Source organism: Arctopsyche grandis, chromosome 12 (genome assembly GCF_051622035.1).
Source record: "Arctopsyche grandis isolate Sample6627 chromosome 12, ASM5162203v2, whole genome shotgun sequence".
Taxonomy (NCBI): Eukaryota; Metazoa; Arthropoda; class Insecta; order Trichoptera; family Hydropsychidae; genus Arctopsyche; species Arctopsyche grandis.
The window spans coordinates 7,455,620-7,479,726 of record NC_135366.1 but is presented as its reverse complement, the minus strand read 5'-3'; the positions used below and the strand labels follow the sequence as shown (position 1 = coordinate 7,479,726).

The window sequence follows — 24,107 nt, the reverse complement described above, 5'->3', positions numbered from 1 at the left end:
TCAATGTGTGACTCATTAGGCTAATTATTCTGAAGTCGCTACACGTCCTCGCGTTACTCTTTTTGGGCAACGGGATAAATATGGATTGTAACCAATCGCTAGGTACTTCGCCTGATAAATATATTTTATTATAGAGTTTTGTTAGATTTTCTATGTTATCGTCGTCCAATAACTTGAGAAATTCGGCAGGAATCAGATCCGGTCCAGTAGCTTTCCGACTCTTTGCTAGTTTTATAGCATGTTCCACTTCGGATTTCAATATATATGGTCCCGTTTCTGGATCTTCAATATGCCCTCCGGTTTCTCTATTGTCTTTAAAGAGCAATTTTGTGTACTCGGTCCATTCTGATTTCTTCTCATCCATATTTAAAATGATTTTTCCATCTTTATTCCTAAGGAGTATGAAATCTTTTTTTCTGAATGATCCTGTTGCTTCTTTTAGTTTTTTATGTACGTTAAATTCGTCGTGTTTTTCTTGTAATTTTGTAAAACCACTAGTGATATATAAATTAACAATGAACTATTTACATTTTTATTTGAAAAAAATGTATTATTTAATTATAATAATAAATTAGGTAAATTTGAATTTCGGAATCAAGCAATGCATTAATTATTATGAATTTGCATATCTTATATACATACGTAATTTAAAAGTTTCTCTATTGTAAATATGTATGTACATAATTACATATGTTTGTATAGGTATAATATATTTAAAAATAATGTACTTTGAAATAGTCAAAAATAAAATTGAAACCGGCAGCAACCGAGGATTCATCTTCCAATTTAATTTTTTTCCTACGAAACGGAGTGACGTATATAATAAACTTCACAATATTGTAAATATTGTACCACATAATTCATTCCGTTTTTGAGATTGTCGAGGAAAATATAAAAAAAAAGATAAAATTTGACGATCTGAGGATATATTAATCGGACGGCAATTTCGAATGGACGCTCGCCAAGAAAACGTTGGTTTTTTCCTCCCGATTTCGCATGAATTATCACCGGGAAACATGGATTTTCCCGCTTTTCATCGGCACGAGACGAATAGGCGCTACACGGTCGAAGATCCAGATCAAAGGGAGCGTGATGGGGCCACGGTCAAGCTGGGCCCATCCAACGGGAACGATATTCTTACATGTTATGGAATGGTCAAATGTTACACTTTCAAGGTTTCAACGCACGAAATAGCCGAGTTGGTGGTTTTTTAGCCGTATGTTGCAGAAAAAAAGCTGTTGTAACCTTTCGCGGTCGAATCGTGGCAAAAAAGCTGATGCAAATGAGAACATACAGATACCACACACACACTCTCATGGGTAGCGTTGAATTACAAAGCAATCGTCCATATGTTATTATATCATGGTTACTATGGGAATGTTTTTATTACCAAATATATTATGTCCATATACCGATGCGGTGCAAACGATCGAAAAGCGCCAGACAGACTGAACCACAGATTAAAGACACGTGTACCTTATGCGTGCGCACTGCTCGCACTTACACTAAGCGAAATCTAGCCGAAGACCCGACATACCTACCCTGTATACGTTCTGTGCTTCTGATACTTTAGTTCCGAATTTTTCCTTATTAAATTATTAAAAACTCGCCAGAAAGATCCAACTCAATTTTAATAATTGCATCTGTGCACATCGAAAGGTTACTCGTCATCTGATGTGCAATTTTTCATTAGCGAAGTCGAGAATTGCGTTTAAAGCAGTCATCCAGTTAATCTGTGGTTCAATCTGTCTGGCGCTTTTCGATCGTTTGCATCAAGCCCCCAGCGGGTTTCCGGAAACCATTTGTTTAAAATTTCTATACACCTTATGTCCTTTTGTAGGTTCCCGGAAAGATGCACTAAATTGCACTGAATAGTAGCACAGTTTCGAGAAGTCATAGCGTTTATACTTATAGCGCGTTTACCACAAATTAGGTAAATACACACAGTTTCAGCATCATCTATTGAGAGAGAAAGCAGTAGCTTTCAGAATTTCATTTCTGAACTTAAAGAAAAGCTGTCGAGGTGCTGAAATATTCTCACACTTAATAATATCTACACGAGGGCAGTAGTTTAGGGAAGTATGTAGCATTAAATTTGAGTCGAGATATTGAGCAGTTCTTTTTCTTTTGGGACTCTATGATTTCGTGTAGTTGGGGTATCCAAATATTTGGCTCCCGGAAAGATGCACTAAATTGCATTGAATAGTAGCGCAGTTTCGAGAAGTCATAATTTTCAAAGGCGCTCAAAAATAACTTACGCGATAGAATTCCACAAAAAAAAGTTAGCATCCTCGGATAACATACAAATACGCCTTGACGCTTTTTTGTGGAATTCTATAGTGTTAGTTTTCCTTGAGCATCTTTGAAAGTTTGGATGTCTCGAGAGTGCAAATATCACGAGTGCATTTTTCCGGTCACCCCTTTTGTACTAACCTCTATACTGGAGAACTATGGACCAGATACAAGCGGGAGACGATGAGGATGAAGGTTCAATATAACTGCTATCGTTCTCTCTTCGGGCTACCAAGTCGTTGCAGCGCGTCGTAAATGTTCGTGGAGGGGTACGTGCCTCACTTTGAGGTCATTCTCAGAATGAGAGCGGCCTCGCTACGTCTTCGTAGATTTTTATCGTCTAATTGTCTTCTTGCTGCCGCGTCTTCTCACTTGCACTCTTCACTGTATGTTCGATGGATGGAACTACTCCACCAACCACCTTAAATAGACATTTAATTATTCTTTCTATTATGATTACTGTTTTTTTTTTGTTTTACTAGTTGTTTCACCCGGCTTCGCTCAGTATTTATAATATAAACAGCTTAAACATGGCGAATCTAAAAGAAAAAAAAATGGAGTCATCGTCATAGAAATTTTGACTTGTTTACGAAGTCCCCCCGCCCCCGGCACCCCCCGTCCCCATGTCGTTATAGAAACTTTCCCAACAATTCCCAACCAACATTAAATATTTACATACAAAGTCTCTTTCGAAATTATATATTAAATTATTATTCTATACTATTGTATTTATTATCTATATATTATTATATGGACGATGGGAATTGCACTATTCTTCCTTTCGTTTGGAATAAAAAAGTTATTATTAGTATTATTATGTTAAATATCTTGCCAGAAATGTAGTCTTGAATTGTTGATTATGGTATAATTTTTGAAAAAAGAAAAATGCAAATTAAATTGTAGCAGGTTATTAATGTGGGATCTGGATATTGGATGTTGCTATTACCATTTCTATAACATGCAGTTATAGAAATGGTTGCGTTTATGTTTAGCACCGAGAGGTTACTGGGTTGATCCCGTGCTAATCTTTAACGCGGCAGGTCAGACTTGGATATTTGTGACTCGATCGTTTCCTATCAGAGTTTGCCAATTTATCTCATTTCATTGTTGAAACGGTTTCTCTATCAAATTGGCAAAAACCATCCTACCCGCTGTCACAAATATACGTGAATTTGATTTATGTACAATATGTAAAAATTTATATACGAGTCTAAATTATTCAATTGTTAATTTCGTGTTCTTCAGCCTCTCGAAATACAGCGATTTATGTATTAAAAAACGCTGCAACGTTTGTAATTAATTGTCAGGAAGGCGCATTGGGGTTGACCTGTTAGGGCTTCCTGGTATATGTATATCTATGTAAAAAATAAATAAAATAGCATGAGAAATCCATCAAGCAAAAAATGACAGTAAAAAAATCAAGTTCCAGTGATATTCAAATATAGCCAGTAGTATATCTCGGTGGTTGCGTTAATACTAACAACCGAGAGGTTTCCAGATTCAAGCCCTGAGTTGACATCGAATAAATTCTTTTTATTCGCATTATTTCTGCTGATCAGACTTGGATATTTGTGACTCCAAGTCAATCGTTTCCTATCCAAGTTTGCTAATTTATCTGCTTTCATTTTTGAAACGGTAAAAACAATCCTATCTATTATTTGTCACCACTAATTGAATATGATTTCGAATTGTCTTTAAATGTATATAAGTACAAGTTAAATAACATATGTGTCACTCATCATGGCATCATGGAAGAATATAAGAAAAAAAAAATTATAACAATTTGATTGAAATAAGAAGAGCTTGGTGATAAAAGTAGTGTTTAATTGAAAGATTTTTTTTGTTAAAAACTTGTTTTGAAAATTGGATGATACCACTAGTAATTAACGATCCGCTAAGATTGCTTGTATTACATACTATTTACATAACGTTGGATCTATAATAAAAAAAGTAAACTCAAAGATGACCGCTTATTTACATGTCATAATCGAATCCACATATACATATGTTGATTTTATAAGGTTCAATTCCGAGAAGTGTTTTGATTTTTTAAATACATCTCATTGAGAGTCTAAATACATCTCACTGAGAGTCATTTAAAAATATTTTTTTTAAAAAACATTTCCTCAAAATCGGTTTGAAGTTCAATATGCAATAAACAACAGTTTTGGAGTGAATAGTTTTTATTATAATAATAATTACAACATAGAATGAGTTTGATGGATATATTGTGGACCTGCATTTCTCCCCGTAAATATATATTATTTCTTAATGATTTAACACGTACTATTCATTTTTAAAGTGCTAATACAAATTCCTACTAATTATTATAGAATACATCAGTACATTCAATATTTAAGAAAAATAAAAACATTTATTTTAAATATATATATCAATTTAAATCATTAAACACGTTCATATATACAATATATATATATAAATACACACGCCAGTGTGTAATTTTGATATATATATATATATTTATATGCGTACGTGTAGAGTGATAAGGGTTACCAAACGAATGGCGATATTCATTCAACATTTATTTAAAAGAGAATAACAACAATTTTAGCTAATATCATATATAATAATAGTTTTTAAAAGCTCCAGGATATATTTAAAAGGCATATTGAGACGTGTATGCATACATACATATAATTATTTAAATATGTATTTACATATACACGTACAAAGGTAGTTACGAATAGATATTTTGTATCACGTACACACGGACAAATATTACCGAAAAAAAAATTCATATTCATTCATTAATTAAAATTTGTTATTCTCTATTTAACAACGATTAATAAAATTGAACGATAATTGGAAGCGATTGCTTTAGTTTATTATATTTTTATAGTGCCGTGCACTTTTATAGGACATGCAACCGAGTTTAAAAATTAAAATGAATATACATTGAATATGCACACGTCGAACATACATACAATATTAAAGCAAAATATTGTAATAATGTAACGTTGAATAAATCAAATTGGTTTTTTTTTTTGGAAATATGTATGAAAATTAATAAGCATGGTTTTGTACGAAGAGAGAAGCATCAGCTCCGGCACCGACGACTGATCCGGCAGCATACTTGCCGAGAGAGGCTTCACCGTTGGCCTGAAACAGAAATATTTTAAAAATAGAACATTAAATATTAATTTTTATTTAAATAATATGTATATTATATATAAACTTTTAATGTGTAAAAAAAAATCAAGATATAAAATAGAGACATCTTTATACAAGTATATAAAAAAGTTGATAACATAAATTTTTAATACTTTTTTAATAAGTAATGAGGATAAGATTCACGTTTAAGTTTATTACATTAATAAAAGATGGCGTTAATTTGTGGCTATAAAAAGTGAGTGAAGCAAATTTTTGTTAAAGAACTTTATTTGATTAATAAATTACTCTATTTCATTTGAATTTAAAATATTAATTTGATAATATCACTAAAGAGATGATATTGCAAAAAATAGTTATCGATTGAATCTATTTAGAAATGAATACGGACAAATACAAAGCACTTACCTGCCAAAATAATTAATTTTATGGAAATCTGAATGAATTTTCATTCAAATAATTTATAGATCAATGTGAAGACGATGAAAAATAAAATTAAAAATATTACACACACACATAAAAAGGAAAAGAAATATACAGGGAATTAAAAATCAAAATGTAGTCAATAAAATTTTATTAAAAACACAGACATTAAAGAAGAAACACAAAACAAAAACAGGAAAACATGCAAAAGCTTTCAATAAATTTCAAAGATCATGCAAAACATAACAAGTGAACGACGAGTAGATAATTATCAATAAAATTTTATTAACGGGTCAGTCAAATTTTGATCTCGGTCAATGTTGAATAAAAAAATCTCTTGCAAAACATTAAATTATTTAATATGGAATTGATTTTTTAAAATCGGAAGTGTCTACATCATTAATATGCATGTGCTTTCACAAAGTTGGACTTGGCACTTGCCAAAGACGGAATCGATCCGGCTACATATTTTCCTTGGCACGCAAGACCGTTAGCCTACACGTACAAATTATAACATTAGTTAAACACACCAAGTTAGTAGAGCATTACAAATTAAGTTGTGATAAAAATTTGGATCATTTTTGGTCGAAAGTTCCAGATTGCAGCCAAATTCAGGATAACATGCGTAGTAACGGGAAGAGAGCGGCACGAAAACATTGAAAACATAAAAAATAAAAATTTAGAAATATGAAAAAGTGCTATAAATGAAAATAAACGGTTATAAATAAAATTAAAACACAAAAAATTACACACAATAATGCAATGATATGCAACGAGTGTAATATGATTAAAAAAAAACAGTACCTTAGCTCTCTTGAGCAACTCCTGTCGGCCAGCGGCGACATTTTCAGGTTTGCCTGCCCATGCGCGCAATACGGAAGCTTGAAGAGCACGTCCGTAGCTGAAAGTGAGTGCCCATGGTTTCTTTCCGATGTATTTATTGATAGCATCAAGATTTACCGAAGCTTCCTCCTCAGACTGACCACCAGACAAGAAAGTGATCCCTGCAAAGCGACACATGAGTAAATCCAAACGTACAACTTAAGCCGTAATCGACTTGGAGCAGATAATCACCGGGTACGGCAGCTGGAACAGTTCGTTGCAAAGCAGTAACGGTAGCCTTGGCGATATCGGCAGCAGTGTACTTAGTAGCGCACGATTGACCGGCTGTGACCTGAAATAAATTAAATAAAATCAAATATATACACATTTACATGATCAAAATTGCAATTTCATGTTAAATACCATGTTGGGTTTAAGAAGGGTTCCTTCCAAGTATACGTGATGATCATTGAGGGCTTTGTATACAGCAGCTAATACAGTCTCAGTAACCTTTTGTGCTCTATCTAAGTTGTGTTCACCTAAAATTCAATTGTGTGTAAGCATCAAATGAACTTTTATATTTAAAATATGTTTAAGAATTTAGTTTAGTACCATCGGGCAATACTTCAGGTTCTACGATGGGTACGATTCTTTGGGATTGGCAGATAGAGGCATAACGAGCGAGAACATTGGCGTTTTCTAAGATGGATTGGTAAGAAGGAGTGTTCTTGCCGATCTTCAAGACGCAACGCCATTTGGCAAAGTGGCAGCCGTCTTTCTTGTATTGAGCGCAACGGGCAGCCAAGTCGTCCAAGCCTGTAAATTGAAGTATAATTTTATATAATATAATCGCATATAGTTTTGTAAAACGGATCTAATCTGTAGTTAATAAGTCTACTGTTGCTTTTGGTGATTAAATTTGGTATTTAATGTAATGCAATGTATACCTTGGGTGGTGCATTCATCTTCAGATCCCATCAAAGGCACTACACCTTTGTCTACTTTGATTCCGGGAATGATTCCGCGTTTGTTCAGGAGCTCAACCATTGGAGTTCCATCAGCGGCCTTTTGGTAGAGGGTCTCCTCGTAGAGAATGACACCAGAGATGTTTTCGGATAAAGCCTGAAAGTTATAGGAAATTTTTCAATTAAAAATTATGCACGAAAGTAGAGCTGACATTGATCACAGTTTGATTTATAAAATAATAGGTCATTTATTTATTTTTGATCTATACCAGGAAGGCCTAACAGGTAAACCCAATGCGCCTTCCTGGCCAGAAAAATTGCACATTTGATACAAGTATTATAGATATCAATTAGCACCGACAGAGACATCTATGGTCAAATTTGTAAATTTGCAGCAATTTTAAACAATTCAATAAAAACATATCAAGATATGTAAATTTGCAGTATTTTATACAATTCAGCGAAATTCAAGATTGCTGAAAACTCAAGATTTGCGAGAAAATGGGTAAGGTTGCCAATTTGTTGGAACCGTTTCAATGAAAATCAAATAAATTGGTAAACTCTGATAGGAAACGATCGACCTGGAGTCACAAATCCAAGGTCTGGCCAGCAGAAAACAGTGGGATTTGAACCCGTGACCACTCTGTTCAATGCATTATATGCTAACCACTAGTCTATTCTGCTGGTTAATATTCAGATTATTTAAAAGAGTTGATGATTTCGGTCAATTTTTAAGAAGTACATATTATTTTGTTGCAAGTGGCTTACTTGGATTTTGTAATTAATAAATTAGTGGGAACATTTTGAGTCTATAATGGTGTCCTTATCGCTACTAATCGATGTTGTTATCGCTACCAATCGATATACATACATATGCCTGTTCTAAAATCTAGCATATTTTATAACAAAATTTAGGTTGTCATTTATTGTGGTTATTCTTAAAAAAATCTTTTGGAAACTGTCTGTATATTTTGAAAGGAGTGAAATGCTAAGAATAGCTGTTTTTTTATATATTACATAAGTAATATTTTATTGTACTTTGGCAACCAAGGTTGTGAGTTGAATAGCTTATTATACTTACTGGGTCAGTGTTGAAAAGCAGCTCCCTGTAGTTACGACGGTTGGTTTCGTTGTTTTCAACACCAATGTCTTGAAGACGCTTTCCCATTGTTCCTGTAAATGATTAAATAAAATATTATTAAAAAGGCTAACAATAAAATGCGACAGAAAATCCACATAATAATATAATATAAAAAGTACCGGTGGATTCATCAGCGGCAAGAATACCCTTGCCTGGGGCAACAATGGCATTGGCGATCTTCTTGAGCTCTTCTTGGAGCTCGACAGAGGGGTAGTTGAAGTATGTAGTCATTTTGTAGTTTTATTGATAGCTACAGGGGCTTTCAGCTGGAAAAGTAAAACGAAAGAACAAATAAGATATAACTCTACAACAAATATTACAATATTGAATCGTTCGTTAGTGTTAACAAAGGAAATGATGGGTATACCTCGAAGAATATGAAACCGAGACATAATAGAGAATTATAGTGGGTGAAGGGATAGACGAATAACTGAATTGCGTCTTGGGTAACTAAAGTAAAGGAAAGGCATTGCGTAAGTTCAGCTGGCACATAGTCTCGAGCTGAACTGTCGCTAATGCGAAGGATCTACATGGTGAAAAGGCGAAGAATCACATAGGAGAATAGTAAGTGGTGAGACGAGGAAGCTGGCGGCTCAGAGGGCCGCCAGCCCCGTACTGCGGCAAGCTAGAACCGTGGCGAGTCGGGGTGGATATGCCACCCACCACCCACCCACCCACCCTACAGACAGGGGTACGTCACCACCCATAGAGAGCTGCGCCAAACGGACACTGCACTATTCCACATTTATCAAATGAAATAATAGTGTATAAAATGCTTGTACAACATCCAATTCCAGAAGATCTCACGCAATTTTTGAAATATTTTTTTACTCAAATAAAACAACTTAGTTGAAATTGTAGTAAAAATTCGCTACACATCGTACAGAGCTTACAAGGTAGAAGAAATACGAAGAGTAGATCTGAAAACTTGTAGTAGCAGTTTGGTCAGATAATAACGTCCTTATTTAGACAGGTAATTGACATAGAGTGAGTAAAGAAAAAGCAGAGGAAGGGGAAGAAGTTAGAAGAAAGACGAAGAGTAGGTCTAAAAACTTGTAGCAGCAGTTTGGTTAAAGAACGACGTTCGTATTAAGAAAGGCAATTGATATAGAGTAAGTAATGAAAAAGCAGAGGAAGAGGAAAAATAAAGCTGAGTTACTGCGAGCTGTGGGAAGTCGAGAGGGCTGGAAGACCATGAAAGGCAGCATTATGAAAGTTAGACGACGGGAAAGTCACGACCCAGAGACTTGAAAAAAAGGACGAGAAAGAAGTAATTAAAACGAGCCCGAAAGTCATGGTAGGACTTTGAGGTCGGACGATTTATTTGCAAGATATGTACATAATCTACTAATCATAGTCTTAAAGATCTGACCATAATAGGCGAAAGTGGGCTGCAGCGACGCAGCGCAGCATATCAGAGTTGATACAAAAGGCAACTTTGACGCGCAGTGTCGCGCCACTCGTAGTACGTTCTATCTCATACAATTTCATACAAACGATATTTGGCCGCGCTGCGTCGCTGCAGTTCAGTGTCACCTAGTGCGGTCTAAGCTTTACAATCTTGCCGAATCTTTTCACATTTCCTAATTATGGCCTAAAAATTACACAGAAAACTCGACCTTGGAAAGCACTAGGCGACACTGAACTGCAGCGATGCAGCGCGGCCAAATATCGTTTGTATGAAATTGTATGAGGTAGAATGTACTACGAGTGGCGCGACACTGCGCGTCAGAGTTGCCTTTTGTACGAACTCTAGTGTGCAGCGCTGCGTCGCTGCAGCGCACTGTCGACTATTGTGTTCGGATCTTTAGTCTAGTTTTCAATAATAAAAAAAAATAAAAAAATATATATACGTTTACAAAAGATTGTCTCGTTTAATAATACAGGAATAATCAATTCACGAAAATAAAACTGACTAGGTCATTTTCACTCAGTTCCCTCTGCAACATTCAACAATATTAAGACCGACTTTTATATATATTTTAATATATTTGGTTGGCGATGACTATACATATAAAGCATCAATAATAACTTTTACGAAAATTTACTTAAAAATCTGATATTATAAGTATGAACTCAAACGGAAGTAAGCAATGATGTGCCGACAAATAATGAAATCGTCATCGACGAAATTTAACCTTTACACACGACACTTGCACAGAGTATAAAAAAACACGTATTCGTGGATCCCAGCACTTATCGGCTTAGAGATAACAACACATGACGAAATTAACAAAAAAAAAACCAAGAGACTGAAAATTCCTATTCAAACATTTAGCCAACTTTACTGCGACGAAAATTCAACAAGCTCAGATTCTGGTGGGTGAATTTAGCAGGGGGTTGTGGACTGACGTGTGTGGATCACCTTACGGCACAAACTCTGATTTGATGAAGACTCGAAAAATGATAAAATGACTGAGTATGTACAAGTTCTAAGATTAGGAGTAGATGGTTTCGTTGGCTCCTCACATGGATCTCACGCATACACGCGTACTTGTCCCCGTATTACTTTCCAGCCTGGGATGTTCTCCCGGTACGAGTTCATTTTTCGAGTCTTCATCAACTCAAGAGTTTATCCCGTAAGTGCCACCGGTTGTGGACGACTGTCTGAGAGGGGGGCGACCCAGACTTGGGGGGCGGGGGGGCGGAGTCTCTCCCCCCGCTGCAGCACGCCGCAGTGCGCCACCGCCCCCCCGTCGCGCGCAATGGAGCTGCACCTTTATTCTATATTTATGGCCGGCTACCACCCATGCCTGGACCGTTTTCCAACTATAAATACGTCCTGAGCGACATTTTACTCCAGAATAAGTTGCTAAGGTTGTCGTCACGATTATGACCCCCCGCTATAATTTAATTTGAGAGCTAAACTATGGTTAGTGCTCGCTTGTGAGCTGTAGTTCGAACAACATTGTTTGGAGTAAGATGGACGACACGCCATTTACCGGGAAGTTGATGTGTTAATTGATCAGATTCGATAGCCATAAAGGCGACTGCACAAGGAATAAAATTAATTTCTTCTATGAAGGTCCACCCCCCACTCCACAGAAGATTCGAACGCTAGAATTTGTGTACTGTGTATAATTTTTAGAGAAATAGGGGAGGAGCCTTTGTTAGATTAACTAGTACTTAAATAAAGTGTAAATTTTAAGCAAGTCAAGCTGTTGAAATGGCGCGTAGTCAACTTATCCTTGATATGACGTCAGGCGCGATCCGCGAATCTTTTAAGGCCCTAATCATTGACGGATACACCAATAAATATGTTGTTGTTTTTCATCTTTCGCGATCGTTTGACGCATCTCGACATATGTATTTCTCGGTTCGGTGATTACTGGTCACAAAGTCACTAAAATCTCTATAATGGAACATCTGACAGCCGAAAAGTCCATCATACTAACGATAACTATCATAGTAACGAGAACTTGAGTGCCGAATATTGTGTATTCGCGATTTTCATGGCAAAAATTGTCTTTGTGACCACCCCAATGTGACGAATAGTCCAATTACCGTATTTCTCATAGTTATAATAGGGGCTTCGGAGCGCGGCACCGGGCTATCATACAAGTACCATAAAACAGTCTAAATTATGGTAGAAAATAAATTTTAATACAAATAAAAACATTTAATTTTTTTTTAAATTAATCACTGAGCTGAACAGAAAATCGAATAAACCGTTATTTTTTCCGGAACAAAAACCGAAACCGAATCGATAAATGTATATACATATTTTGACTTGAACCGAAACGAAAAATAATAACGGTTCGAAGCCCTGGTATATTTCATATCATCACATTACATACTACATTACAGTAATGTAAAATTTGCTTGATTGTCTTTTTGTAAGCGATGAGCATAATAAATACAGCTGATGCATCAGAAATGAACAAAGTCGGTTGAAAAATTCTGGCATATCGAAGTTATTGATGGGTTTGGTTATATTTTACTGCACAGCTATTTGAAATGCAAGTGATATTCATGAGTGACAAGAGTTTTATTTAATATACAATTCTAAGTACATATGGGAGATTATATGTACACTACCGTCCATATGTTTAAGACCAAACCTATAACTCGATTTCTAATGTCCATTAAAATAATTTAGCGTAAAATAGTTCAAAGAAATGGGTATCATTTGTTTCCCTACACCCTTGGACTTAATTTGAGCAAAAAAAACAGGGATTATCCCATTGGTTTGTTGTTTTTTTTATATAAGGGTTCAAAATGGGCTCAAAGACACCGCGTGACGAATCGACACATGTTGCAATTCGACAACTCTACTATACGCAGTTTATGTTACGAACTTTTTTTGTTATTTTATCCTGCTGATATGACATCGAAACAGTTCAAAATAATAAACCCTAAATGAATTTGGTTCAGTTTAATCTGATTAGTCAGACTTTGAAGTCGTACTAGCGGAAAAATTTATAATACATAAAGAGGACAAAAATTTTTGAAGAAATATGGGAAAAAATAAAAATCTCACCATGGAAACTCGAGGAGCCATTATTGCTCTTTACAAACAGCAAAAAACCCAACGATATATCGCCGAAAATTTGAATATTTCGAAGACTGCAGTACAACAGACGATAAAAAAATTCCAAAATTCTAACAACATTATGGATTTATCAAAATCAGGACGTCCCAGAATCACAACACAAGCATTGGATCAACAAATGATATTATTGAGCAAGCGAAATAGAAGGATAACGGCACCAGAAATCGCCTCTGACATAGAAAAGACAGCCTTCAAAAAAGTATCGGTCACCACGGTTAAACGTCGGCTGATGGAAGTGAAGCTGGGAGGACGCATACCAGTAAGAAAACCATTATTAAGAAGAAATAATAAAGCGAAAAGACTAGCTTGGGTTCTTCAGCATCGTAATTGGTCAATTGAAGATTGGTCAAAAGTGATTTGGTCCGATGAATCGAAGTTTGAATTGTTCGGTTCGAAAAGACGAGTTTACGTCCGGCGCACTCCCCAAGAAAAAATGATGCCAGACTGTGTGCTGCCAACAATCAAGCATGGTGGTGGATCCATAATGATATGGGGATGTTTCTCAAGAGCTGGAGTTGAGAATTTAATCAAAATTGATGGAATTTTAAAAAAAGAAGGGTATTTGAAAATTTTAAAAGAACAAGTTTTGCCGTGCGGCCGGAACTTATGTGGGCATGATTTTATATTCCAACAAGATAATGACCCAAAACATAAATCAAAGCTATGCATGGACTTCTTACAACAAGAAGAAGAAAAAAATAATTTAAAAATCATGAACTGGCCTCCTCAATCCCCCGATTTAAACCCAATAGAACTTTTGTGGGACGAATTGGACAGACGAACCAGAATCCATCGCTCAACATCCATAAATAAGTTTTGGAATCATCTACAGGAAAGTTGGAAGTCCATACCTCCCATCACACTTCAAAATTTAATAAATAGAATGCCGAGACTATGTGCAGCAGTGATTAAAAGTAAGGGTGGGTTTTTTGACGAAAGTTCAGTTTGACGTTTTTATTTTTTTATAATTTTATGTTTATTAATTGTTGTAATATCTTTATTTATTTTAATAAATGCGTATTTTTTGAACATAACTGAGTTTATATTTTTTAAATTGGTCCAAAATTGTGTAAAATATGCTCCAAAAACACTTTGGTCTTAAACATATGGACGGTAGTGTATGTATGTTTTAGTTATTTTAAACCACAAGAGCGTATATATATAAATTATTAAGTTAGCATGATTGGATAGAGTGTACATATGTTTAAGTTGGTATGTTGCGTAACGCCGCGACAGTTCGTTTCGGCGCGTCGAGAAATTAACATGGTTACGCGATAAACGAGAGTCAGGGCGAAACACACAGCGATGAACTGGGTGGGTGAACGGTGAACACCATTATCGATCACTATCAAGCAAGGATACAATTTTACCGAAAACACCCCAGAGGGTCATTTTGGGACGGGGTGTGCTGGGCGCTCCATGAATATGTGCAAGGCACAGCCCATTTTTTTCGCATGTTTAACAGTATCAAGCCACCACATGCCACGTACACCGCTGTGTGTTTTCACCCTCATTGGCCTGTACCACGCGTCCCTTCATGAAGAGGACATACCATTGGTATGTTCGAGCACTCATTTTTGTATGACGGTCTAACCATCTAGTATACGAAAAGTTTCTCTTAAAATCTGACTGAAGTAACATAACATTCGAAATTTACTCCACTTTTGATTTCAAATAGACGAATCTGAAAGTTTTGAATTGAATATGCTTTCAAATCTTACAAAACTTGTCTTGAATACAAATGATTACACAATGACTAGATGTTCCAGCTTTCTCAATTGAACTTTGCCTGATCGGCAAACAACTTGGAAGAAAATCAAGTCTAGCTGATTTCAATCTGAAGCGTTGAGCTGGGTATTTAAATGAACCAAAAAAAAGCCTTTCAATTTTTGGAACCATTCTCAAGGCGATCTAAAAATATGCGCCGATATCAAAAACAACTTTTTACGTAATGATCAAGTTTTTCCCGGTACTTGTACACCAAAGTGAACGCCAATAGAATAACAAATATGCTGTTACAGTGAGAGGTGTGTCTGGTCGAGCCCCCAAAGTTGGTTGCGATAAAAAACAACCATGTTGACCTTTAAAGCGGCATAATGACCTTAGATAACAGGAATATATTTAACATGTGTTATGTCAAAATCGGAAAATCGACTTGGTAACAAGAATCAAATCAAATTTATAATTGACGCGAAAGGAGAAGAGTGAATTTGCATTAAAAATTTACGATAGTTGCATAATAGTAATTATGACGATTGTTATAGTAAACTTGAATAATATTGAGTCTATAGAGCTATAATAGCGTGAGCATTTCTCAATTTATTTACATTCAGCCAGGTTATTATATTTGGGATCATTTTTGCCGAATCGTATCATCCTACTATCCAATTGTTTAACCCTTTCAATGCTGAACAACGCCGATCGGCGTTTTGCCGACAAGTCCATGGGCCTGAAGAACGCCGATCTGTGTTGTACATTGAGCATGTGTAAAATAAACAAGAATACTAATACTGACTTGGTCTCTTGTTGCACATGGGAACGATCTGATTGAACCGAATAGGTGATTATTGGAAGAAGCATCCTTATTTAATATACCAGTATTTTCCCAATATATGTCACGTGAACGATTTTTATGAATTTAAGAGCATTACATTTTAACAACAATGAAGAAGATTAAAAATAATTTTGTAAAAATACATTTATTAATAAACTTCTTTTGTTTATTAGTAAGTCTAAACACACCTTTACAAAACTCGAAAGCCCCGGCGGTAGTTATTTAGGGTTTGTTTGGATTATCTTAAATTTTTGGGATAATTGACTATCTGTATGTATTTATGAAGTAATAAAATTAAACATCAATGTCAAAACAATTTTTTAACAATAATTAAAAAAAAAAGCACAAAACAAAGATTTACTGGAAATAAATGAATAAAGAAACATATAAAATTGCCAACTTTGATCTTAGGAACGAACCGAAATGCATCACATAATGTTTTATTCAATAATACAGCGTATAATAAAAAAAAAAGTTGAAAATTTTACCTGTGTGCACTTTCAGTAAAAATGAGTGTTGAGCGTACGCTATAGTAAATACTACTAAAATGAATCTGTAGAAAAAATGTCAATCTGTATTAAACTCCAGCTGACACATTTTTAAATATTTTAAGAACGTGAGCTTTAAGTCTTTAAAAACTGATAATGGGGTTTAAGTGATTATGCATACGAGAAATAAACACAATGGTTTACTAGACTTATATAAATTACTGACTTATCAGTTTATGACTTAAAATTTATAGCCTTTAATGACAATAAAATTACTTTTTAAGTAACGTTTACAATGAAATAATTAACTTCATGGACGATGAATAATAGATAGACAAAATTGCTTTAAACAATGAAAATCCCATGTAGATACCCATGCATGTAGGAAAGATTTTTGAGCGTGTTAGTGTGTGGCTGACGAATGTATAATATATGGTGTGGAGCACTTGCCGGATGTTAAAGGTCTGACCGCACTATGCGACTGCGACACGAACGGCAGCGTGCGGCCAAATATTGTTTGTATGAAATTGTATGAGATATAACGCACTACGCGTCAAAGTTTATTTCAAATTACATGCATTTAGTTAGTTTTGTAAAAACGATCAAGCCTACATATTTGAGTAGTTATATTTCGATTTGACTATAAAATTTGGAAATAATGGGCAATAAATACAGGCAACTCTCAACATATGCATAACGCGTTTGATGGTTTCAGCAAAAATGCGTAAGAAAAAAAGTGAAAAGGTAAGGGGGCGTTATATCTAGTATCTCTGTCTTTTTTTCCTTTTTTTTATGCAAAACAGATCTAACGCGTTATAGGGGTGTTGACTGTAGTTCATTGTTAAAATGTACAAAAAAAGGTTTAATAAATGTCGATGGTCAAAATATGAATCACGTGGTCCTTTTATGTAGTAAGGGATTTGATCACGTTGTAATTTTCAACTACCGTATAGTTTTCAATAAAATGTTGACCTTTCGACTGCAAATTGTCAATTGTCTATTCGACCGTGACCTCTACGTTGAGGTACAAAGCCAACAGCCATTAATTGGCAAAGGATTGAACATTCCAGCATTTTTATATGCGTCTGTGTTTATTTTCTGCTGCAGCTGTACCAATGCCAATAGAGGAATGAAATAACTAATACGTAATAATAACTTTCAATTATCAAATAGAAAAAAACATGGGTGTAAAATTTTCATATAGAATATGAGGATAATATGTGGGTATGAATTCAATGAATAATTGATTCAAGTGAATTGATTATATATTTTACTTTCTAAATGTGTTCAAAATGTATAAGGTATTGTCATAAATGTTGTGGCGATGCATATTTATTGCGTTGGGCGAGAAGTGCATGTGCAGGTTATTTTTAAACGCGAAGATTTGACATTGAGGTAGATAGAGGTGAAATGTGTTATCAATTTCACATAATTGAAGACGCATGTTAATAAATATATTTACTCTTGTTTCACGCTCCTTATCGGATTTTAAGCAATGTAATAAATCAATAAATAAATGAAAGTACATGATTATAAATATATGTATAGGGTTGACGCCCTTTGTCAGAAAATATGACCGTGTCGTAAAAATTGTACAATATTACAGTGATGATAATGAAACTTAATAAATATTGTACTAATTCATCAATTCTTTGTACATACGATTAGGTACTGATAAGTGAGTTTTTGTTTATTTGATAATGTTTGATACTCATATTTTTAACATTAATTTGAAAACAAAAGAATATTAGTATCAGCTTATTATTATTTTGTTTTTAATAAAATGTAAATTGTATTGAATTATTGTGATTTCAATTAACGAATAAATATAAGTATCAAACTAATAACAAATTTTGTAATGTTAATATATCATGTGAATTGAGAGCTTGATCATGATAATTTTGTTGTATATTGATAAGTGTATCGAATATAGGTTTTTCATTCCAAATTGATCCTTTTTCATTTCAAATTGACCCTTTTGCATTTCAAATTGAAGCTTTTTCATTTCAAATTGACTCCTTTTCAATGTCAAATTGACAATTTTAAATGAAAAAGGGTTAATTCGGAATGAAAAACCTGTATAATAAATAATGATTCGATTTCATATATGTATGTATGTATATTTTATTAAATGTGATTATAATGAGTGAAAAAATATGCAATTATAAAAATATGCATCAGATAGGAAGACTTGTAATACGTGTGTGACCTTCAAAGATTTGACCTTCAAAACAAGTGAAATTTTATTCAATTCAAAACAAATTAAATTGAAACAAAAACAAAATTAAAAATTTTTTGCATACCATTTCATATTATTATATATGTGATGTATAATTAATTCAAGAGTGTCACAATATAAAAAAATATTACTTTCTAAATCCCACTTTCACATCGAATACTTCATATTATGCAATCTTCATTTATTTCAATAAATCAAAATGGCGTTTAAAACAAACGAATAAAATAATTGAATATTTAAATATTTAAACGTTCGACTTTAGCCGGCTGTCAAAAGTTTCTGCTGAAACTTTTTGTAAACATAACCTAACATGGTCAATGTATGTTCGTTTTGCAGTATGAAAATGAAAACGATTTCAAGTTGAAAACGATCATTACGAAATAATTATAACACGTCGTCAAATAATGGGAGTGTCGGTTTGTCGGTGAAAACTGTTATCAAGGTTGAATAGAGGTTACAGGTTGGTGGTATCTGGTATGGATCTAATGTTGAATGACGGGTGGAATGTGGAAGAGAGGATCCTTCAGAATGGCGTCTGCGAAGATAGTAATTGGTTAGTAGTTAGTTGTAACAGAATAAAGCAGGACTTACGACGTGTGGAGACGACGGCTGCCGGCAAGAGTCTGACGGTGGCTGACGAGCTCGGTGTGGTGAGGGACAGAGGTCAGCGGAAGGTCGCCCAGCTGTCACACGATACTAAGTGACACCTGACGACGGTCTCTACAACTTCTACGACAGTGGGTAAAGCAGAGCGCTGCTTCAATTGGTATTGTGCCTTTTTGATATGGGTATAAAGTTTGAAATGCTTTATTATTTATGGATGTCAATCATCGGTTCGGTATAATTGACCAAATAAATTAAATTAGCTTGATAGCTAAAATATATATAAATAAATAAAATAAATAAATGTACGACAAAAAATTCAAATTCACGATAAATTTATTCATATCCAAAGGTTGTATCTAATGAAAAGTGACCATGTGTACTGCTTGTATGGATATTGGTCTGGTTATTTGGGAAGTGTAACCAGTACAGTATAGGATTACAAAATTAAAGACTATTCGATTGAGTACATCAGTCCTTGATAAACCGATCTTAAATATATTTAAAATGTGTAACCAGTACATTATTAGTAAAATGCAAATTTTAGTTTTATTTTACTTTAATTCAAAAATCATAAGTATGTATGTATATAATTATAATCTGATATTTGGTTTTTTATATTCCTTTTAATAACATTTTATTGTTTTTTTTTTCACTCTACTGTACTGGTGAAACCAAAATGTATGGTCACTAATAGTAATTCATTCATAAAAAAATTATGAAAGACATTTAGCTGTGGATTATATAATTATTTAATATTAGTAAAATATAAATTATTTTTCATAGGTGAAAATCAATTGTCAATATGTATGCACTTTTAATTGTAAGTACACTGAATCTGCCATAAAATAAATATATTAAGACATACTTTTAGAATTCTGATTTTGGAAGTCTTCTGTATGGACAGGGAAATGTCATTTAACATTTATTATAAAAAAATAAAAATATTGACTGTACAAAAAAGTTTATTTATGCATTAAATATTTTTGGTTTACAATTTGGTTTCATCGGCAAGTATCACTTAAAATAGTCCTAAAAATAAATAAGGATAAAAAAATGACAACAAAACATTTATCAAATAAATATGATAACACTAGATTTGGAATGTTTTAGAGAGCAAATAGTTACAGTAAAATCACAAAAGTAAGTAGTGATTCATTAGTAACTGAAATTTTTACAAAGATATATGTAGAGATCAATTGAAGCTGATCATTTTGTGACTAAAATAATATTTTAAAACAAATGACCTAAATAAAATAAATTCTAAAATAAACCAATGAAGTATTAGATGTTTTGTGAGATGAGTTTCCTTTCATTGAAACAATTCTCTAATTCGTTATGATATTCATCAATTTCATTGTCGATACGATTGAAAGTAACATCCGCAGAATTATATGTACAATGGGAACTGGAAGAATTGGAATGGCAAGTATCAGAATCGAAACTGCTACCCGTTATGACCTTTTCATGATTGAGGGTGGTATCGAATCGGACATGTTTTTTCATTGCAGATTGTTGATCAAATTCGTTGATGTTGTTTTGGGATTGTACACAATCTCTACCATCACAATAGTTTACTTTTTTCATGGGTGTAATTTCGTACGGATTCCTTGGCTGGAAGTTTTGACATTGACGAGACTCTTCATCCATTTCGTCAAGATCAGCATCCACCGAGTTCAAATTGAGGCCTGGATTTTCAAAACCGGTAACAACTTTTTTCTCTTCGATCACTGGACGCATAGGACGAACAACTTCATAAGGGTTACTGGGAACGACTATATCCTTGTGTTTCTTTTCATGTTTGAATACATCCTTTATTTTACTGAAAATATTTGATGATTTATTACTTTTTGATGCTTTTACATACAAAATAGGTCTATTATTAGGAACGTTTTCTTTCATCGGCACTTTGTTATTGTTGTCGAATATTTCATTTTTAGTTATGTGACTTACATCACAGCCCAGTATTTTACTTTGTTTGTTTAGTTTAAAGTTTGCTGATGATACTGCTGGATTTACTTTTTCTTTAAATGTGCTGTGATGGATATTATGTATTTGACTTGAAAATGATGGTTCGACGGTACATTGACTTATTGTGTCACAAGTGTCATCGGTAAATAATCTCCTTGGCAAAATTACATTGTCTGTAGATGTTTGCGATATTGTATCAGCTACGTCGGAGGTAGCATCATAAATTGATTCAATTGTTTCACACTTCACGTCATCATCATTACACATATTAATCTCTTGCTCGGGTATGGGAAGATCGAACGGAAAGTTGTTTAATTGTTCAACATTATCTACAGCTTCAATGTTTTCTTCGTAGTCATCGGACAAGAAAGGATTTGTATTTTTCTTAACAATATTTGGTTTTTTGAATGATATAGTAGTTATCGTTTTAATTTCCATAATATTACTTTCATTCAAATCATCATCCAAATACAACGCTTCACTAGCATCATCGACATCCAATTTTTCAATGAAGCTCAAATCAAAGCTGACACTACGTCTAAGAGGAAAATTACTTTGAAAGACCGGAGTCGAATTTTGATGTGCGGGAGATTGAACACATCGAACAGGTTTTTCTTCCAATGAGAAATCGTTCAAACTGTTCTGCAATTTGGAAGTTGGACTCAAAACTTCATTTATAGGCGGCAACTTCTCATTGACATTCTTCAATTCTTTCCAAAGCAGAGTGCGGATGTCTTTCTTTTGCATACCGAGATCCAACGCTGGGTTTTCGAAAGCCACTCGTTCGTCGCAACTCCGCGACCGTCTTGATCGTTTCGCTGGTGCAATCTCCATTGTTGTATTACAGATGACATCTTCAGTCGCCAGCAAATCGAGCGCTGGATTCATGAAAACATTGGCGCAGTCCAAGGAACGTTTACGCTTGTTCCGAGGACTCGGAGCTATTTCAAATGCATTGTTGTTGATGTTGTTCATCTTATCTGAAAATAAGTAAGCAATTGCGTTAACAAAATAAGTAATTGAAAAGATGAATTTTATCAATTCCATATAAAAAAGATCAAGAGATGTTTTTAATTCAGTAAATATGTATGATGAAAGAAGATTCACCAATTAGTGACGTCTTAGAAAGATGTTTTCTTTGTCTCAAGGCAACAAATGAAATGTGGCAGATTTTAATTAGTTGGAATTGGATTATATATGTATATGTATATGAGTGCATTTGGGTGAATTAATGTTATTATTAAATCAAAAATGCCACTCTGCCCGAAGAAAAAGATTTCCGGTCTATGCGTTTTGCCAGTGATGACGTATGGATGCGAAACTTGGACATTGATGTTACATAAAGTCCAATGCACTCAAAGAAGTATGGAACGCTGTATGCTTGGCAAAACGAGGAAATATAGGAAACGGAATACGTGGGTGAGAAGTATGCCAAGAGCAGTGGATATAGTGGATAGAGTGAAGAGATTGAAATGGCAATGGGCGGGCCACGTGGCTAGAAGAATGGACGAAAGGTGGACAAAAGAAGTGCTAGAATGGTACCCGAGAGAATGCAAAAGGGTAAAAGGAAGACCATAGGGAAGATGGGTAGACGGAATAAGGAAAATGTGTGGATTGAGATGGATGAGAGTTGCGCAAAATAGAGATGAGTGGATGCGTGTTGGGAAGACCTTCATCGAGCAGTAGATGGTGAGCAGCTGTAGATAATGATGTATGTATGTAAAAGACAGTTTAAATAATTCAGAACATGAAAAAATAAATGCAAATAAGTACAGAAAGATTTGATGAAAAGGATGTTTTTAATAGAAATTAAAATTACAAAGGCAAAATTAAGAATTGTAAATACGTTTTTGAGCTGTTTTTCCTATTATGCTGTACATTAGAATAATATGATACTATGAGTACTAACAAAATTAAATTAAAATTGTAAAATAAAAAATGGTCAGTAGTAGTCATTAAAGTGTGTAGATATAAGATGTATTGTGAACATAATTTAGTAATAATGAAAACTATAATAATAATAATAATCAAATATTTCTTATTAATATTTTTATACACTTTACATTTGTTGTAACATTTAAAATCACTAATAAGTAATTGTGACTTGATTTAAAAAAAAAAAACATAACTTTTATTAAATTCGATTAATTAATTTTGGCATTCGTACTTCGTAATTTTCCATTTCATAACATCGGTAAGAATTGTCAACAAAGAGCATCAAATATTTGGATAGACTCCAAGCAGGTGTGAGCCAAATCCATTGTGCACAACAGAGCGTCACATGCACAAACTTCCAAAGCCAATTGCAACCGTAGAAAATATAAAAAAATGTATAAAATGTATTTAAAACTACCTTCTTATATATGCAGAATGATAATAGATCCCAGCAGTGCAGTGTTTAATTCATAAATGCGAGTTTAAAGCACGTGCAAGTACACGCGTGTGCAAACCATGTAACGGTCGGTTCTGAACTTCCGTTTGATTGTTTGTTTCGCAGGGTGGAGGGGGTGCGGGGAGAGGTTGACAGCTGCTTGCAGAGCTTCGCGCATTTTACGTTCGATGGCGCCACTAGTACTGGAATGGAATACGTGTGTTTTTAAATTTTTAATATGTATTATTTTGTTTTACTCGTTTCCGCTTAGTATATATTTGGCCGAAACAAAGTATTTTACGTAATAAAATTGGAATAATTCGTAAATGAAATCGAATTAAATTTGTGCATCTTTGTTTATTTGATGTATAATTTCGTACAGTGAGAACTGGTTCGGCAGGTGAGTTATAATTAATTGAATTTAAAACATCAAGGTGTGCATATTATAAATAGGTGACTTTTAGGGAGACGAAAATGGACATGTTAAGGTGCCTGCACCTTTCGATTATTCTCATAAATGTGTATAATTTTGGTTTTTGTAATTAGATAAATATATA

General features: G+C 34.1%; 3 protein-coding genes across 7 annotated transcripts in view; all 3 read right to left on the bottom strand.

The window, feature by feature from the left end:
- Window positions 1–24,107, bottom strand: part of LOC143920219 (queuosine 5'-phosphate N-glycosylase/hydrolase) — a 529,776-nt gene that overhangs the window by 459,358 nt on the left and 46,311 nt on the right. The gene's annotated exons all lie outside the window — the stretch shown is intronic.
- Window positions 4,461–19,314, bottom strand: Ald1 (fructose-bisphosphate aldolase). Of its 5 annotated transcripts, XM_077442982.1 has the most exons (10): window positions 9,140–9,389; window positions 8,892–9,038; window positions 8,713–8,804; window positions 7,614–7,788; window positions 7,279–7,482; window positions 7,090–7,205; window positions 6,919–7,018; window positions 6,649–6,848; window positions 6,265–6,339; window positions 5,191–5,412 (listed from the first exon to the last, which is right to left on the bottom strand). In XM_077442982.1, exons 2-10 carry the CDS (start codon window positions 9,001–9,003, stop codon window positions 5,317–5,319), a joined length of 1,170 nt encoding a protein of 389 aa, XP_077299108.1. In that variant the 5' UTR covers window positions 9,004–9,038; window positions 9,140–9,389; the 3' UTR covers window positions 5,191–5,316. The 5 variants fall into 5 exon arrangements, with proteins under 5 accessions (XP_077299110.1, XP_077299111.1, XP_077299112.1 ...); XM_077442984.1 differs by lacking the exons at window positions 6,265–6,339; window positions 9,140–9,389 and adding an exon at window positions 19,197–19,307 and having other exon boundaries at window positions 4,461–5,412; XM_077442985.1 differs by lacking the exons at window positions 6,265–6,339; window positions 9,140–9,389 and adding an exon at window positions 16,367–16,454 and having other exon boundaries at window positions 4,462–5,412.
- Window positions 20,157–23,669, bottom strand: LOC143919744 (uncharacterized). The gene is made up of 2 exons (XM_077442236.1): window positions 23,533–23,669; window positions 20,157–22,159 (listed from the first exon to the last, which is right to left on the bottom strand). The coding sequence occupies exon 2, from the start codon at window positions 22,152–22,154 to the stop codon at window positions 20,493–20,495; it is 1,662 nt and encodes a 553-aa protein (XP_077298362.1). The 5' UTR covers window positions 22,155–22,159; window positions 23,533–23,669; the 3' UTR covers window positions 20,157–20,492.